The 18301-nt window shown below is 47.3% G+C and overlaps 1 protein-coding gene across 2 annotated transcripts in view; it reads left to right on the top strand.

Annotated features, from left to right (window-relative positions):
* Positions 1 to 18301, top strand: part of XYLT1 (xylosyltransferase 1) — a 300841-nt gene that overhangs the window by 221930 nt on the left and 60610 nt on the right. For both annotated transcript variants that reach the window (XM_036020886.1, XM_028528183.2), the window contains one exon: positions 816 to 1018. In XM_036020886.1, the coding sequence (XP_035876779.1) occupies positions 816 to 1018 (203 nt within the window). The remainder of the gene's footprint in view (positions 1 to 815; positions 1019 to 18301) is intronic.

The raw sequence follows: 18301 nt of genomic DNA, 5'->3' as shown, positions 1-18301 counted from the left end.
CTCTCCCAGGAGTGTTTGGAGTGCTGTGAGCGTGTGTAGGTTTTGGTTTCAAAGTTCCCAGCTGTGACGTTAGACTTTCTCCATAGATACTCATTTTCTGTCCCACTGGCCGGTGCACTGCCTGCCACTTTGTAAGGATAGCTACCCCCAGAGTGGGCACACTTTTTCTATGAAGGACCAGATAGTAAATATTTATGCCTGAAGGCCATATCCTCTGTCACAGCTACTCAGCTATGCCATTGTCATGTGAAAGCAGCCATAAACAATGCATAAATGAAAATGTGTGGCTTTGTCTCAGAAAAACTTCATTTACAAAAACCTGCAGCAGGCTTGCTGGCCCCTGAGCTATCTTGTCCCAGAGGTTTCTGGTAGTCTGCTGACGTGACGTGAGTAGCCTTACTCAAAAGGTGAAGGGATGCTTAATCCGAAGGTCTGCTTCTAGCGGGCCTGTCAGAGGGTAACAGAGACATTCCACCCCTCAGAATACACCTCAGGTTTGATAGTCGTGTTTCAAAGCTTGCTATCCTCAGACCACACTCATCAGCCTTATATAAAATGCAGAGTCTCAGGCTCCTCTTGAACCAGTATGTGAGAGGCAGGGCCAGAAAATGTGCGTTTTAAATCACTAAAGTGAAATTTTAAAAATAATAAAGTTTCCAGTTGCAATGCAGAAAGATGCCCCAGGCCTAAGCCAGTTACTTGGCAAAGTTTAGAAACCCTGTCAGCTAGAAGGGAAGGGACAGAGAGGGGACAGAGGGCATGTCTGGCTGTTTTCTGGGCTGCTGAATGTCATTCCTTTCTCTCCTGGGAAAAAGCGCTCCAATTACCTGCATCGCCAAGTGCTCCAGTTCGCCAGCCAGTACGACAATATCCGTGTCACCCCCTGGCGGATGGCCACCATCTGGGGAGGAGCCAGCCTCTTGTCCACATACCTACAGAGCATGCGGGACCTCCTGGAGATGACTGACTGGCCCTGGGACTTCTTCATCAACCTCAGTGCAGCTGACTACCCCATCAGGTAAGGTGGCCTGCAGCCCCAGCTGCCAGTGCTGAGGTCCCGCTCCCTCTGGCCTTTCCTCGTCTTGGCAGGGAAACAAGAGGCAGAGGCAGTTTGCCTCCTGTCCAGAGAAGCATTTCTTATCCGTGACAGATATCTCTGTCTTCATAGATCTCTCAGCATAGGATCCATGTTGGACCCGAGAATCATGTGTGCATTCATTCATTCATTCATTCAACAGGTATTTTTTGAGTACACAGTTTTTCCCTCTGTTTAAGGGAACGCTAAAGGGTCCATCACCCCTCCCCACACAGAGCTTCCATCCAAGTCAGAGAGACAAATAAAAAATAAGTCAAATGGCACATGGGAAAAACAAAGCAGGGAGAGAATGGGGGGGGGGGGTTGTAATTTAACCAACATGACCAGGACCGCCCTTCCCGAGAAGGATGGCAGAGGAAGGAGGAGTGAGTCACTCAGCAGGGAAAGTGGTCCAGGAAGAGGGACAGCAGGTACTGAGCCCTGAGATAGGAACACACCTGGTGTGCTGAAGGAACAACAGGCCCCGTGTGGCTGGAACAGAGTAAGTGAGGCGTAGGGTAGTAAGAGACAGAAGACCAGGGAAAAAATTGGGGCAAGATCATTGAGATTCTAGAATTTGGCTTTTACTCAAGTAAGATGGGAACCACCAGCAGAGGAGGGCAAGGTGTGACTTCAGAGTAGAAGAAGGGAGGTTGGTTTTGACATTTGAGGACCAGGGATATTTGGGCTTTTTCTTTTCTTTCCTTCCTTCCTTCCTTCCTTCCTTCCTTCCTTCCTTCCTTCCTTCCTTCCACCTCCTATCAAATTAAAAATGGATCGATTGCCTGCATTTTTAAATTGGGAGATTTCTCATGAAAGTACGGATTTTGAGCCTCTCTCAAAGTTCTGCCCACTCTGGGCCTGCAGCATGGCCACAATTTTATGGGGCTGACAGAGCAGCCAGCAGCCCCGAGACTTTCCTTGGAGCCAGCAGCCAGAGCCCAAAGTCTCTCTTTGGGGCCAGAGCCCAAAGTCTCTCTGCATAGACATTGATCTGCTCTGTAAAACAGACCATAAACAAAGAAAACCCTTCCAGAGACAAAGGCAAGAAACCAAACTATATGTCCTATCAAGATGGCAGTTCTCCTGGCTGGCGTTGCTCAGTGGATTGAGTGCGGGCTGCAAACCAAAGCATCGCAGGTTTGATTCCCAGTCAGGGCCCATGCCTGGGTTGCAGGCCACAGCCCCCAGCAACCACACATTGATGTTTCTCTCTCTCTCTTTCTCCCTCCCTTCCCTCTCTAAAAATAAATAAATAAAATCTTAAAAAAAGAGATGGCAGTTCTTTGTTCAACCGTGGCTTCCATCCTGATTTACTGAGAAAGCTTAAAAACAAAAGTGACTGGATGGGGAGAGGGGACAAAGTGTGTGAAGGAGAGGGCCTTCCTTCCTCTGATGCCATGAGGCCACAGCATTCCCAGAAAGGCTAACTGAAGGAATCTGAAAACACAAACACACTGCCCTGGCCAGTGTGGCTCAGTTCCTTGGAGCATTGTCCTGTGCACTGAAAGGTCGCTGGTTCAAGTCCCAGATAGGGCACATACCTATGTTGCATGTTCAGTCCCTGGTTGGGTCATGCACAGGAGGCAACCAGTTGATCAATGTTTCTCTCTCTCTCTTTCCCCCCTTCCCCTTCTTCCCTCTCGTCCTCTCTCTCCAAAATCAATGGATGTAGCCTTGGGTGAGGATTACACACACACACACACACACACACTTATATCAGGGTAATTTTCAAACATGCACAAGAGTCCTAAGACTAATATGCATCACCCAGTTTCAGCTATATCATTTCATAGCCTGGTTGCATTTGCACTCTTGCCCTCTTCCCCCACTCCAGCAAGGCATTTCCACAACATCATAAAACTGTATCTGTAAATATTTCAGTATATATCTCTCTTTGAACATAACATCAATATGATGATCACATCTAAAATATTAACAGTCATTCCTAATGTCATGAAATATTGAGGCCACATATTCTCAGGAGTTTGGCTTTGGAGTCAGGATCCACATAAGATACCGGCATGGAGGGAAGGCCTCTATTTAAAGCTAGAAATGGCTTGTCTCCTTCACAGTGTGGTTTGTGGTGTACTCCTTCAGTCCTGGGCTTGGTGGCATCCCGTCATCTGCCAGGAGACCCTGGACTCTGGAGGATATCTGGGGAAGGCTCAATCTTTGCTCAGTGGAGGCAGAGTATACATGGCACTCTGAACCTGATAAAATGATGGGGGAGGGTACAAAGCTACCTATTTTGTTTATAGGCTAACATGGATAAAAAGGGGGTGATTTTGAAACATCACTGGCAGATTTTAATTTAATTAATTATTCATTTAAACATTCATTCCACAAAGATTTATTAAGCAGCTACTGTGCTAGGCACTATTTAGGCATTTAGGGAACAAAAGCCACACAGCCCCTTCCTGGTGGTACCCTAGTTGGGAAGATCGAACTGGTAATTGGGTAAGAGAGGTGCCATGCAAGGTGTGCAAGGGCTATAAAGAAAGGAATATGGTCTGAGTGCAAGAGGGGCGTAATCGGAGGTTAAAGGGCCTCTGAATATGCAATTTTGCATTGAGACCTGAGGATAAGAAGGGACTAGCAAGCAAATGAGAAAGAGATCATTCTAGACTAGGATTTCTATTGACATAATGGGCTGGATCATTCTGTGCCGTGGGGCTGGCCTGAGCACTGTAGGATGCTCAGCAGCATCCCTGGCCTCTCTACCAGATCCCAGTAGTGCTCCCCACCCCCAGTCACTGTGACAACCACAAATATCCCTAGTTGTTGTTTTCCCCAAGGGCAAAATCACCTCCCGCTGAAAACTCTCCAGTTCCTGAGAGAAAGAGCAGCCTGGACAAGACTTGGATCAGAGATGAACTAGTTGCATTCGTGAAATTTAAACGTGAATAGAGTGCAAAAAAAGAATGAGGAGAGGTGAATTTAGAGAGTGACAGGGCAAGGGTGAGTTAGAACATTCTCCCTCCATCTTCCAAGGAAGGACTGAGTTCAGAAATATCCTAAAATGCTGAGTGTAGCAGTTAATGTGGAAGGTACTTCCTACCACCCTCAAAGCAAACCTGTTTTATTGAAGGACTGAGGCCCAAGATCATATAAAGAGTACATGGTAGTGTGAGGATTAGAACCAGTTCTGTCTGGTTCTAAGGTTGGTATTCTTTCTGCCTGAAGTTGACCCCGTGGGGGAGTCAGCTGGTCAAGAGTAGTGGGATGGCCCCAGGGTGACTAGAGAGCACAGACACTCCTCAAACTCCTGGCTGGGCAGAGTAGTGATTGCACCACCTGGCAGCAGGAAATCTCATGGAGTCACCTATTGTCCCTGAGTCTGACTAGCTAGGATCAAGATTCCCACACTCTTTCCTCCAGGCTTCCAGTGGGGGTCCAAGAGGTTATTTCAGCCTAGATCAGGTGGCAGAGGTCCGCCAGGGAGCTGGGCCCAGGCCTATGGCCTTTACAGGAGACTCATGTCAGGTCTTGAGGCTGCCCCCTAGGGGCCCTGGGTTGGTTTGCAAGTTGAAGCTGTAACTGGGGCCACTTAACCAAGTCCACTCTGCAGGAATATCAGAATTTCTAGCATTCCCTCATCCAAGAGGAGGAGGGCTCCAACTCTCAGCAGATGGCTAAGGTTTGAGTCTGAGTTCTGCCACTTTACTAGCAGAACTAGAACCATCATCAAGTAAACCCAATCTTTGTGAAATCAGGTTGTAATAATTCAACCTGGCAGCACTTAGAAATTCTCGGTAAAGGTCGACAGTTAATTCCCTTGTGTGTATGGCTGAGCCTCATATCTCCAAGGGACCCAGAATTCCTTTCCCAGACCATGTGCCCCGCCTATTTGGGTGTTCAGAGAAGAGAGTCGTCCATTTTCTAGTCTTTTCAGCTTTATCCTCCAGGTCTCCGCATCTCTATCAGTCTGCCTTTCTCTGCTCTCATTTCCATGCCCACCCCCAGGTTCTTCTGCCCACTGTGCCTTGCCAGCCTGCTGGCCAGAGGCGCTTCATGCATCAAGCACTGCTGGTTCCTCTTGCTGTTGTTTTCGTGAAGTCGCCCCACACAAAAACATATGAATTTTGCAGATGAATGGTTTTATCCTGGGCAACTCTGATAGGCTTTCACTTCCCATCTGCCACTCCATCTGTAGCTTCCGAAACCACGACTTCTTCCATCCCAGGAACAGTGAGCAAACTTAGGAGCATTGTGCAAAGGGTGGGAGTGCCCAAGAAGAAGCTTATGAGACGCTCTGAGAACTTGGGGGAGAGCCAAGGGCAGAACCCGCCCAGCGTGGCTATTCTGAGCTGTTTGTGATTTGATATCACCTCCCTTTGTCCTCTGCCCAGCTCTGCCTGGGGGACCAGACTCTTCCCCTTTTAGGCAGTAAAGACTCTCTGGTCTATACTGGGCACTAGCCTTGTGTGGACCCCAGACGCAGCCTGGTTGCAGTTCTGTGCCACCACCGACTATCTGTGTGACTTGGCACTCGCTGCTTTAGATCTCTGTGTCTTTGTCTACCTGAAAAACGGACGCAATCCTAGTACCTATTTTGTAGGTCTGTTAAGAGGATTAAAGGAAATGTTTCATGCCAAGAGTTTAACACGGTGCCTGACACATAGAAAGTGCTCAGTAAATACAGGCTGCTATTACTGTAGCGATGGGATAGCGTGGGCACCACATGCTGGGCTTAATCGTCAACTGAATTGCTTTCCTATTTCCCATTACTCGTGAGAAGACTAGTAAAATATTTCTTGAACTCACATCTCTTTCAAAATTGGAAAATGCAAAGTTAGACTGTAAAGGCTGATGTTTCAAGGAAAAATCAGACAAAACCAACTCATTTGAATGTGCAGATCATTGCTGTGTTTGTTTCAAGAGTCCAAGTCTTCCCACTCTGGTGTCGACCTGACTGCCGGGCCCACGCAGGCGCTGCTTGGCACTGGTGATGTATCCAATGCATGGATAAAAATGGGTGTTTTCAAACACTGAGACCCTGGGAGGTTTTGAATCACCAAAGGAAATGCTGGTTTTATTCAATATATTCTACTTAGGAAGGCAGGAAATTGCACTAGCATATGTTAGTTAGGTGGGCCACAGGGAGAGATGAAACCAAAAGTGGTCTGCCAGTGGTATCAGGCCCCCCACACTGTCTGTCCTTCACTAGGCCCTGTGTCTTGGGGCAAAGGGGGGAGGGCTCTGTGTCCTCATCCTCTCCACGGCTCCCCTGTTGTCTGTGGTGTGCATGTGTGTGTGCATGCACATGTGTGTGAATATGGCAAGGGAAATGGTATTGACATTTTTCAGCTAAATCCAGTGTCTACTTAATTCTCCCTCTTGGGGATTCATGGCAACAAGGTCTAGCCCAGCTAGGCCTACTATGTGGGCATTTACGTTACACTCAACTGTAGACCTAAACTGCTGTCTTAAGGTACCACCAGGGACCCAGGCCAGGTGCACACGAGCCATTCTGTGGTGCCTCGGCAGGAAACACCTGCTCATAATGACAGGTGTCAGGGCTCTTCTGCAATACTCACAGTCTGTGTCTGCAGGGGACTGATCAAACGAGGCTCGCATCCACATCCAGCAATCTTTGCTGTGTATCTACTGTGTATCAGACCTGCCACGGGGGCCTTTAACACATATATTCTTTCAAATTTCATTTCCCAAAACAAAACTTCTACTGTGGAAGAAAGATTAAAGAGGTTAGTATTGGAACAGAACTTCTAGAAAACTTTGCAAGAAAGTCAGACTCTTGGTAATATTTAGCGCAGATGCTAGTCACCCTGGGATTTGAAATTAGATTAAAGAGTATGGATGCTCAGACATCAGTTTCTCCCTTACTTTGCACTCCTTTAGTTGGCTCAGTGATTCTTGAGTGGGTCAAGGAAGTCCTTTGTTCATAGCAAACTATAGCAAATGCATTCACAGCATTTGGTAATCCCTGGCATTTTTCTAAGTACTTTACTTGGTCCTGACATAAACTCCGTGAAGTGCACTTTCGGTATCCCTATTTTTCAGATGAGAAACTAAGGCACAAAGATATTAAGAAACTTGATGACAGGATGTAGCCAGTGACAGAATCAGGATCTTTTTTTTTTTAAATTGAGGTAAAATTCACTTAACGTAAAAGTAATCCCACGGCCTTCAGTACACACACAGGGGTGTGCAGCCTTGGCTGCCATCTGGCTCCAAACCACTTTCACCACCCCAGCTGGAAACCCAGTACCTATTGAACAGTCACTTGCCATTCACCTTCCCACCAGCGCCTGTTAGCCACTAATCTGTCTCTTTGCATTTGCCTATTTTCGACATTTCATATGAATGGAATCACACAATATGTGACATTTTGTGATAGGCTTCTTTCACTTGGCATGATGTCTTCATGGTTTATTCATGTTGTAGCATGTATCAGTACTTCATTTTCTTCATGGCTCAATACTATTCCACTGTGTAGATATACCACAATTTGTTTAGCATGAGCTGAAAGAACTGGGGTTCTTAAGAGCTCCCCATAAACCCTGGCTCTTGGCTAGCTGGATTGTGCCTTATGTCTTGAATCAAGGATCTCATCTGGTTCAGAAGATGTAACTGCATCCCATGTGATTCTGCACAACACTGGCGCTTGGGAACTCTCACTGACTGAGCTCCTGTGATGCCAGGGCCAGGGTCGGGGTGCTGATCTGACACACTCAGAAGAGGCCTGATGATGTTTCCTATTCAGCCTCATCCTCCTCTACCTAGTTCTCGCCATTATTCCAGTTGCCTAAGGCATTTGGAGTTGAAGGTGGAAAGATGGAAGATAAGGTTGAGGTGTAAGCATCCCTTTTCCCCTTCTTTCTTTCACCATCCAAGAACCTTGGGGTGTCTTAGGAAGTAAAGAGCTCAGGCCACCCAATGGGGCCAGCTGAAGGTAGTCCTCTACTACCACAGATGAGTCCAGGAGATCCGGCTCCTTCTAACTTCGTTTATTCACTCAACATATATTTATTGAGAACCTACTATGTGCCAAACACTGTTCTAGGCATTGGGTATTCAACAGTGAGGGAAAGCACAGCCAGTCCTTGCCCTTCCCACAATGGTCAAGGTACAGACTCAGGCCAGACAGCTGGGTTCAAATCCCACTTCTTCTGTGTACTAGCTGTATAAACTTGGACTTGAGAAAAATCACTTAGTGTCTTGGTGCCTCAGTTTCCTTATCTGTAAAATGAGGATAATAGCACCACCCATGTGGTTGCTTAGAAGGTTAAGTGAGTTAACGTGTGTAAAGTGCATAGCACTCAGTAAACACTGCCTGTGGGACAGCCATTGTTATTCATGGGAGGGGCACTGATACTAATCAGAACACTCACTGGAGTGAACAGGCTGCAAAGTGAGGCAAGTGGTCTAAAGGAAAGAAAGGAGGGATCTCAGAGCACTTTGCAAGTGAAGCTCACTTGGACTAGGGGTGGGGGCCAGGATGGCAAGTGAAGCTCACTTGGACTGTGTGACCTGAGACGTGCAAGATAGCTAGGAGTTCACCAGCGGGTGTGAGGGTCCCAGGAAAGTATCCCAGGAAAGGGGATGGCATGAACAGGGGCCCCTGATAGGTCAGTCCTCGGCCTGTATGAGGAGCTGAGAAAAGGCTAAAGTGGCTGAAATTCAAAGTGCAAGGGATTGCCTGACTACCAGTGATGTAGGTTGAGGCCAGTCCCTTTGGGTTCTTTAGATTATCTCTTGGGTGGTTGAATCTATAGCCCATGAGCGATGTGGTTTTAACAAGGAATAATCATTTTTGAAGTATGGAGGGGTCACATTGGCTACCGTGGGAGAACGGTGGGAGGGGTCTTGAGTGGGGAGTCCAGTAAGGGAGGAGGTAGTTGTTTCTGCTGACCCCAGAACTACATCCAGAGAGTGCCCACTCCTCTTCAAACCTCCTGGCAGAGGCAGGTGACCTGGAAGCCACCACAAGCTTCCTGAGTCCAAGCAGACGTGTAGCCTTTTAGTCAAACAGAGCCAGGCAGCCGCCTTCTGTCTGGGACCAGGACCCCACACCTGCATGAAATAGCCTCACTCAGGAGGCTCACAGAGCAGGGCTGGTTCGGAGAACCCAGAGAACCAAGGAGCAAGACTTTAGGGAACAGGTCTGGAAGAAGTTGCTGAGTGGGGAAGCAGGAGGGAACAGTCTGGGGGTTAGGGGAGCATGTGGTTCAGACCTTTCTTTGTTCTTTGTTTTTAATTGTGAAAAATATACATAATCTAAAATTTACCATTTTAACTATTTTAAGTGTACAGTAATGCTAAGTACATTTGCACTGCTATGTAACCAATCACCAGGACTCTTATCTTATAAAACTGAAACTCTACCCATTAAACAACTCCCCATTCTCTCTCCCTCCAGCCCCTTATAACCAGCACTCTACTCTCTGTTTCTGGGAATTTGACTCCTCTCAGTAGCTCATGTAAGTGGGAGCATATAGGATCTGTCTTTCTGTGACTGGCTTGTTTCACTTAGCATGATGTCCTCCATGTGTAGGATGCCAGAATTTCCTTTCCTGCTAAGTCTGAATGACATTCCATTGTATGCATGTACCACATTTGCTTATCTGTTCACCCATAAATAGTGGACAGTTGGGTCGCTCCCACCTCTTGGTGATTGTGGATAATGCTGCTGTGAACATGTGTATGCGGACACCTCCTCATGTCTCTGCTCTCATTCTTTTGGGTATATACCCAGAAGTAGAATTGCTGGATCATATGGTCATTCTATTTTTTTTAACTTGGTGGAATCTCCATACTGTTTTCCAGAAGAGGTGCACCACTTTACATTCCCATGAACAGTGCACAAGGTTCCAACTTGTGCACATCCTCGCCAGCACTTGTTAATTTTACATGCTTTTGATAGTGGCCATCCCAATGGGTGTGAGGTGTTTCTTGTTCTTTTTAATGAACATAAACTCCTGAAACAAAGGGTCCTGGAACACTTAGAAGCTTCAAATACCTGATCTCTCTCTCTCAGCAGAACCATTAGGTTAGCTACAGGGAAGTTTCTCATCACAGGATCACAGCTCTCCCATGGTTCCTCTAAAACTTCTTCCCAACCCGCATTAGCCCCGTTCTCATTTCCCGCCCTTCACTCAATAGCACCGTCTGTTTGCCTGTTCACCAGCACCTGGCCACCCCATCAGAGAGAGCCTGCCTATTCTAGTTCTAACCCTGGCACCTTTCTTACGTACATCACCCCCCGCCATAACCCCCCTCCATCTCTGCCCAAGTCAGACCCCCATCACTTCACGCTGGGGCCTTCAGAGCCCTCCCAGGAGTACATAAGCTGAGCCAGAGCCTAAAAACAGGCTAGAACTTCTCCATGGCCATTTGGAAAAGCACTGGCCCCAGCCACTTCCAGGAGCAGCTTGCAGCATGTCATCATTTACTGAAGCCAGTATGCAGTTCACTCATTGAGCACTTTATTGAGCACAGCTGAGTGCCAGCTACTGGGCTAGGTACTGGGAGATGGAGCAGGGGAAGGACCTGCTCCTTCACTGAGGGAGTTTGCAGTCTATGGGGAAATGAGGTCATATTAGTAAAATCATGTCAGGGTGCCACAGTGGAGAATGAGAAGGGGTCTCACTCTAAGGAGCATGGTCAGGGGAGATAAGGTGCCTTTAAAGAGTGATGTTTAAACCAAGACCTGAGATGGGTCCCATTATGAAAAAAAGAAGGGTAGAGGCACCAGGAAAAGGGGAACAGTATATGCAAGGTCCCTGAAGCAGGGAAGAGCCCAGCACACTCCAGGAACTAAAGAGATAGGAGGTAAGGTGGAACAGAATGATAGAGGTAAGGAGTGAGGGAAGATAAATTTGGAGGACACGGGACTTACCTGTCCTGTGACTTGTCCTTCTGTCCTGTGACTCTTCTCTCAGTGCCCTTAGCTTCTTAGTTTCCTGTGGCTGCAGTAAAAAGTCACCACTGGCTTAAAACAATAGAAGTGCATTCTCTTACAGTTCTGAAGCTGAAGTATGGAATCAAGGCGTTAGCAGGGCCGTAGTCCCTCTGTAGGCTCCAGGGGAGAATCCTTTCTTGCTTCCTCTAGTTCCTGGTGGTTGCTATCAGTTGCTGGTGTTCCTTGACCTATAGATGCATCACTCCCAGTTCTGCCTCCCTCTCCCTTTGGCCTTTCTTAGATGTCTGCCTATCTTCACATGACCTTCTTATAGGAACGCCAGTCATTGCATTTAGGGCCTACTCTAGTCCAGCATGACCCTGTCTTAACTAATTGCATCTACAAAAATCCTATTTCCAAATAATGTCACCTTCTGAGGTTCCAGGTGGATGTGAGTTTGGGGAGGGGAGATACCCTTCAACCCAGTGCAGCCTCCCTCACCCTCGCTGGGCCGAGGCAGGGCGCAGCTCCCCGTGGGAGCACAGTGCTGTCCCAGGTCTCCAGCAGCGTCTAGAGTGGACATTGCTGAGTGCCCACTCTGAAGGCAGTTCTTGCACAGACACCCTCCTCTCGCCTCATGTGAAGATGGAGCAGTCATTCTCCCGTTCCTTCATCCCACAGTCATTTCCTGAGCACCTCCTATCGCAGGTCTCTAGGGGGAGAGCCCGAGGCCTGGCAGATGGGGTCCCTGGCACAGTGAGCGCAGCATCCTGCAACATCGTTCTTGGCCAGAGAATGCCAAGGCTCGCTCTGCTTGATTCTTGGGGGTTTTCTTTAAAGTACCTTTAAAATATCAGAGTTCCACTGAAGACCAGTTGGATATAAAGTTCTCATGGGAGGCAAGAATCTGTATATATATTTTAAAGCTCTCCAGGTGATCGGAACACAGTCAGGGTTGAAAACCACTGGCCTGGGGCAGACAAAGACATTCGTCACTTTAATTACAGTAATAAATAGCAAGGTAAATGCTATGATGAAAAATGTGTTATTAGCTTCAGTACCTCAAGGGAAGTCATAGCTGGGGCCCCAACACCCAGATCTTTGCCTGTGACCCTCTTCCTTACTGGCCACATTCTCAGCATCTTTGGATGTCCAGAGATGCATACCCTCTTTCCTGACACCCCCAAATCCTGGCATGATACTATCTGAGGAAAGTTTCACCCAGAGAGTGTTCGAGTCAGAAAGGGTGTATCTGCTTAGACTGTTGTTCACAAGGAACTAGAAGGAAAAAAAAACAAACCAGTAATTATGCCGTTAACAGTTTTGTTTGCATCTTAAAGCAAAATAATCATTTCCTCAGCCCTGTTATTTTTCAGCCTGATGGTGCACACTCCTGCCTTTGCAGGAACGCATTCTGCTCCCTTCTCCCCAGCTGCTCTGGGTCTCCTGAGCTGTTTTACGCTGGGCAGCTCTTCAGGCTTCCTGGAGGTGAGGACCGACCCAGAGTGTTCCCCAGACAAACGGAGTGAGCCCCATCCATTTAAAACACTGTCTTAGCTAATGTAGTAAGGAAGGGCATGTCTGGAAGGATGGGGGAGTTCATGTCATCGGTGCAAAAGGTGACAGAACAAAAGGCAGGAATGATGTGACCAATTCACCCATGAGATGCCACCATCTGGCTTAAATACATCACAGCCATGCTGTCTTTTTCTTGTCATTGTCATTCTTTAATTACTGAAAAATAATTTAAAGTTCTAGGGGGAAGAATTGAATGCTTTTCTCTTGAGGTTTATGTCCATCCTTTGGGCAGCAGAGAGTAGAGCGTGTTGGTCATTCAGTCATTTGTTCATTCAGCACATTTGTGAACCTTCCAGAGACCAGGTGATTTGCTAGGCCAGAGCTGTCCAGCAGAACCTACAGGAGTGTTCTAAAACTGTCATTCAGTGCAGTAGCCGCTAGTACCACGTGGCTGTCGAGAGCTTGAAAATGTGTTTTGTGGGACAGACGAACTACATTTTAATTCAATTTGATTTTAATTTAAACATAAACAAATAACATATGGAGTGGCGCAGTTCTTGATGCCCGAGATGGAGTAGTGAACAAAACCCATTAAAACCTCCTGCCCTCGTGAACCCTGTGTTTGCGTCGGGTGGCAGGAATGTTTCCACTAGAGGGAATTAAAGTGCTGCTAAGATCATGAGAGAGGGTGGAGACTACTGTCTCAGAAACAAATGGGGTCTCCATCCTCTGCTGGTTTGATGGTCTCACCAGACCCCAGACTGACCATGCACTCGATTTTTTAGTATTTTCTTCCTAACTCCTCCCAAACCTCACAGTTCCGCTCCGTCTCGGCAGCCACGGGCTCTGTGTCTGTGGAGGGAACACTCCCAGCCCTGGGCATCGTCCCACCCAGTACACTGGATGTGTTTGCTCCTCAGGAAAACACAGCCTTCATTTGTGTGGCCTGTCCACTAGTGGCCAAGATTGCAACAGGTGCATCCTGGGAATCTGAACATGAGTCCCGGGTGGTCCACAACATGGGTGATTGGACTGTAGAGTCTGTCATTCTTTCCCAGCCTGCCCCCACCCCTCACATCTTACTGCAGGTGATGACTGTTCTCAGGGGCAGTCTGGAAGGGCCTCACTTTTTAAAGGTCAAGTGGGATAAGGGAGGAGTGTTTCTCCCCATTTGTGTTAATAACAGCAGAAACCTGGATAAGCACGGGGCCCAAGGGGCAGCATTAAGGTCCAACCATGGGGTGGATAGATGGAAACTATGGATTTTTAAATTGTTATTTATTTCCTCCTTCCCCTTGTTGCCACCCTGAGTCATGGTTCAGCATGGACAGTAGTGAATTCTGAAAGTAGATGCCTGGGGAAGCCCTTCAAGATCTGCCATGCTCCAGGTGCTAATAATATCAGCTAGTATTTTTTGAGTACCTACCATGTGTGGAATCCTGGCCAGGTGATATCTGTGTGTCACCGAATGTCACAAATGTCACCAAAGGTGGATAATATCACTGCATCCCATTTTGCAGATGAAGAAACTGAGGCTGAGAGAAGTTAAGGAATTTTCCCAGTGTCCCACAGCTGGCAGGGATCAGAGCCAGGATTCAAATTTTTGATGAAAGCTTTTTTCATCACTGGGAAAAAACAAAGACCTGAGTTCTTCACCAACAAGTCATATTGCATCCACTGGGCAGCTCTTCCATTCACTCTTCTCCCGTCTAAATCCTCGTTCTCTTCATCTGAATGAGAATGCAAGAGGCACAAATGACCATAACTGGAATGCACATCAGAACCTCAATCCAGGGTCATCAGCACTCAGCCACTGCTGTCTGTTTCTGCTTCAGTCTTCACAGTGTCCCCAGGGGTGGGGTAGAGACTGGCACTGAGATTCAGCAGGTTTAAATAGCTCAGCCAAGGACAGAGACCTTGGTAGGACCAAGCCAGGATTGGTACACAGGCTCAGCTGCTTCCGAAGTGCAGCATGGTTTCTGCTGTACCCAGCTACCTCACTGGGAGGTTGGCCAGTGTGTGGCATAAGCAGTTGGCCCCAGGGGGGAAAACCAGTCACACAAGAGCACAAACCCCACCACGTGGCCTCCACAGCTTGCGTGGCCCCAACTCCTTATAGGCTTTCTCTCTGGCTGGTGAGATATCGGGGCTTAACCAATTGTGTTTGTGCTAAGCCCAGACAGAGGAACCAGCTGTCTGCATTAGCTGGAATAGCCCCAGCGTTCAGATTCCATGGTAATCCTGTTCCCCCCAGACCCCTCCCCTGCTGTCTAACTGTGGTGCCCAATGGAATTCTTGCTCATTTAAATGTTAGCCTCAAGCAAGCATAATTAGGAAGAAATGGCTGCTGTCCCCCCAAGTGTGCAGTTGTTCCACAGCAAAACCTAAACGAAGCTGGCATTTTCTACACTGTCACTTACTCATTGAGGGCATGTGAAAGGCCATGTGGTGTCACCTGACCTGGATTGAACCATCTCCATCCCCTACTAGCTGTGTGATCTCAAGACAAGTGAATTCAGGCTTTCTGAGTTTCTCACCTGTAAGAGGGAGATGATAACATTACCTGCCAGGGAGCCATGCAAGGAGAACCAGCCAGGTGGGAACCCAATCTCTGCCATATGTCCAGCTCTGTGAGCTAATAAACAGCCGGGTTAGAGCACAGTGACTCAGGTCTGGCACCTATGTGTGACCTCCTGTTCATCCCTCCTGCCATCTAGACATTGAGACTTTCATGTAACTGCATCCACCCAGTTAAATGAACCAAAGAGACAGAAGGGAAAAATGTAGCTGGTCCTGGCCCCAAGGAGCCAGGCATAGCCCAGGTTTGAGGTAGGAAACATGAGAAAAAGAATCAAGGGGGGGACCTTCACCAGACACTAACCCAGCCCACTAATAACCACACCCAGGAAAACTCTTGGCACCAAGTCGTCATACATCAGTTCCTCCTCCCCTTGGGCAAGCCTAGGAAGGAGACCAGCAGAGGGGGGCCTGACCTGGGAAGCCAGGCCAGAGACCCCTCCCCACAGTGCTGTCCTATCAAGTCACTATAAAGATGAGGCATACTCAAACACAGGGCCTAATCCAGAGCTAGACATTTAGTATAGTCACTCATGAAATGGTTCTTATTATTGTGGTAACTAAAGGTCCTGCATTATTACTTATATACAAAAACATCGTCTGGCCTTTTGTGTGGCCCCTTTCTTTATTCTCTCCTTCCTATAGTTTATATCTCTATACCCTTGTATTAATTTCAAAATGCAAGGAGAAAGAGAGAATGCACGCGTGCGTGAGAGACAGAGAGAGAGAGAGAGAGACACCTTTGAAGAAATTTAACTATGGAATCAAGAAGGTGGTTGCCTTGAATTGAGCCAATTGTGGCCCCACGTGTAGTTGAGCTGCCCCTGTCCCTATCTCCCCTCCCTGTTGAAGGCTGCTAGAAGAGATCCTTGGTGTTGGTCAACCTTCTTGACCACAATGGGCCAAAGTGACTCTGTCCTTCTTGAGTCAGTGAGACCATAATCTCCCTGAAGTTTCAAGTTAGAAACTTCCTCCAAAGTTCTACCTGTAGATACCCTCATCAGCCTTACCATCCCATCCCCAGGCTCAAGTAGCGGGCCTCTGGCCAGCCCAGTAGCCACTTCAAGACCTCTAGGCAGTATTAGAACATGGCTCAAACATCTGGATGGGTCAGCAAACTCTGGTCTTCGCCCAGGACCCATAACACTACTTAATCAGAAAGTGGAGAATGGCAAAAAGAAGCCATTTCGTGATGCCAGCAGTTTTCCCAGGGTGAGGATGAAGTGGTTCCCACATCATGTCTCCTTCCCATGTGGAAGAAGAATGGAAATTGTCCCTCCAGAGCTGCCACCTGTCTCCTACGTTCTTTCCTCCTCCAGAGAAGGATTCTCCTTGGTGCAATTTAATTGTGTTCATCAGTCAACATTACTTGGCAAACACAGCCAGGAGCACAAACATTGCCACCCCTTTTTCAGTGTAATTGCAGTCTTTGGAATGCTGGAATGTGGTTTAAGGGCAAGCACTTTTTGATTACAGAGTCAATCTTTGTTTAAAAGTTTGCCACCCTGGGGAAGTTTCTAACAGGTTACTTTAAACAATGCTATCTCTGGACACACACAGCTAAATGGTCCCATTAATCCAAATTGCTTTGCCAGAATGCAATGGAACCATTCAGCAACAGGAAAGTGTCAAAAAAAGTCTTCACTGAAAGTATGACTACACTGCCCAGTGGAGTGCTTTGTCATGAATTCATCTACCAGGCATGCCCATACCCCAAGTGTCCCCACCTCTATTCACTCAGCCCTGAGGGTGTGCATGGTGCTATGCTAAGTGCTTCCATGGACTCAATTTCTCAGCCAGGTGGTGAGAGGGGACCTTCATCATCTCCAATTCAGAGAGAAGAGACATGAGGAACTTGCCCAAAGTTGCCCACCTACTGAGAGGTAGAACTCGGACTTAAACCCACCCATGTCCTTAACCACAAGCCAGGCTTCCCAAGTCTGGTCCATGGGCTACTTGCAGTATGCAAGGTGATTTAAAGTGGTATGCAGACAAGTTTTTGAAAATGCCAATATTTATCTATATTAACACATAACTAAAAACTTACCCCAGGTTTCTGAAGCTGAAGTTTTCTTTAAAGAATAGTTGATGTAAATGTTAACAAAGCGATAATACAAATGGTTTGTGGCTCTTCAGTCATTCAACAAATATTCACTGAGTGCATACCATGTGCCAGGCACTTTTCTGGATGCTGGGATACAATAGCCAAGAAAGCATTTTACTGTTGAGGGAAAAGGACATTAGATAAGTGAAGGGATAATATATCAGGCAGAAATGTGTCCTGGGAAAAAATCTGGCATGGAAGAAGGAGGGTGGGCCAGAAAGATGCTTTGGAAAAAGTTGGGAGAGTGTATAAATGACCAAGAAGAAAGACACATTATAATGACAGGGTTTGGCAAACGTTTTTATAAAGGATCAGATAGTAAATATTTTAGGTTTTGTGAGGAGTAGGCAGCCATAGACAGTATGTACCTGAATGGACATGACTGCTCCAACAAAACTTTTACTTCCAAAAACAAGTGGTGGGTTGTAGTTTGCAGATTGCTGCACTAGACCATTCTGCCAGATCTCCCACATTTCGCATAATGGCCTTGCTCAGAACACACAAATTCAGTTTCTGAAATTCAGTTCCTGATCCACCCACCCATCTTCCACACATGGCCTTTCCTCTATTATCTCTCACGATTCTGTCAGCACAGGTGCTAGCTTCTGATGCTCCAATGTTCAGCTTTCAAGACCCTAGATAGAGAAAGAGTAGTAGAGATTCCCAGGGCTTTCTGGTCAACCTCCCCTGGACTTTGGCCTGGGCTGCCCCTCTCCCCAGGGCATCTGAACTAGACATAAAACAGTCTCCTTTTCCTTTTTTTCCCCAACCTGCATGGCTTACCAGTCCTGAACTGGAAAACAGCACATGAAATATGGCTCATCCATCAATGTTGCCTGACCAGCGCCAGCCAAGAAGCAGGCAGTTTATTCACAGAGTGTCCTCCGTGACTGTGGCCTTATCCAGCCCCCCATAGTGTCAGCCAGAGCAGACTATATGTTCTTATCACCAACCTTCTCTACATAAACCCGCCAGAAATACCTAGTTCTCATTAGCACTGTAATTCACCCTGTGCCACCTTCCTCAATCTGAATCAGAAAGGTTAATGATGCTGAATCCTGAGACTCATTGATTTCAGCACTGGCCGTAGCTTCCTGCTCCCCCTGAAAGCACAGACTCCTTTACCTTTCCTTGGCTGACCAGGCAAGTTGCTGACTAAAGC

Source organism: Phyllostomus discolor, chromosome 3, assembly GCF_004126475.2.
Source record: "Phyllostomus discolor isolate MPI-MPIP mPhyDis1 chromosome 3, mPhyDis1.pri.v3, whole genome shotgun sequence".
Lineage (NCBI taxonomy): Eukaryota > Metazoa > Chordata > Mammalia > Chiroptera > Phyllostomidae > Phyllostomus > Phyllostomus discolor.
Note: the sequence above shows the minus strand (reverse complement) of the source record. Positions and strands in the feature narration are given on the sequence as shown.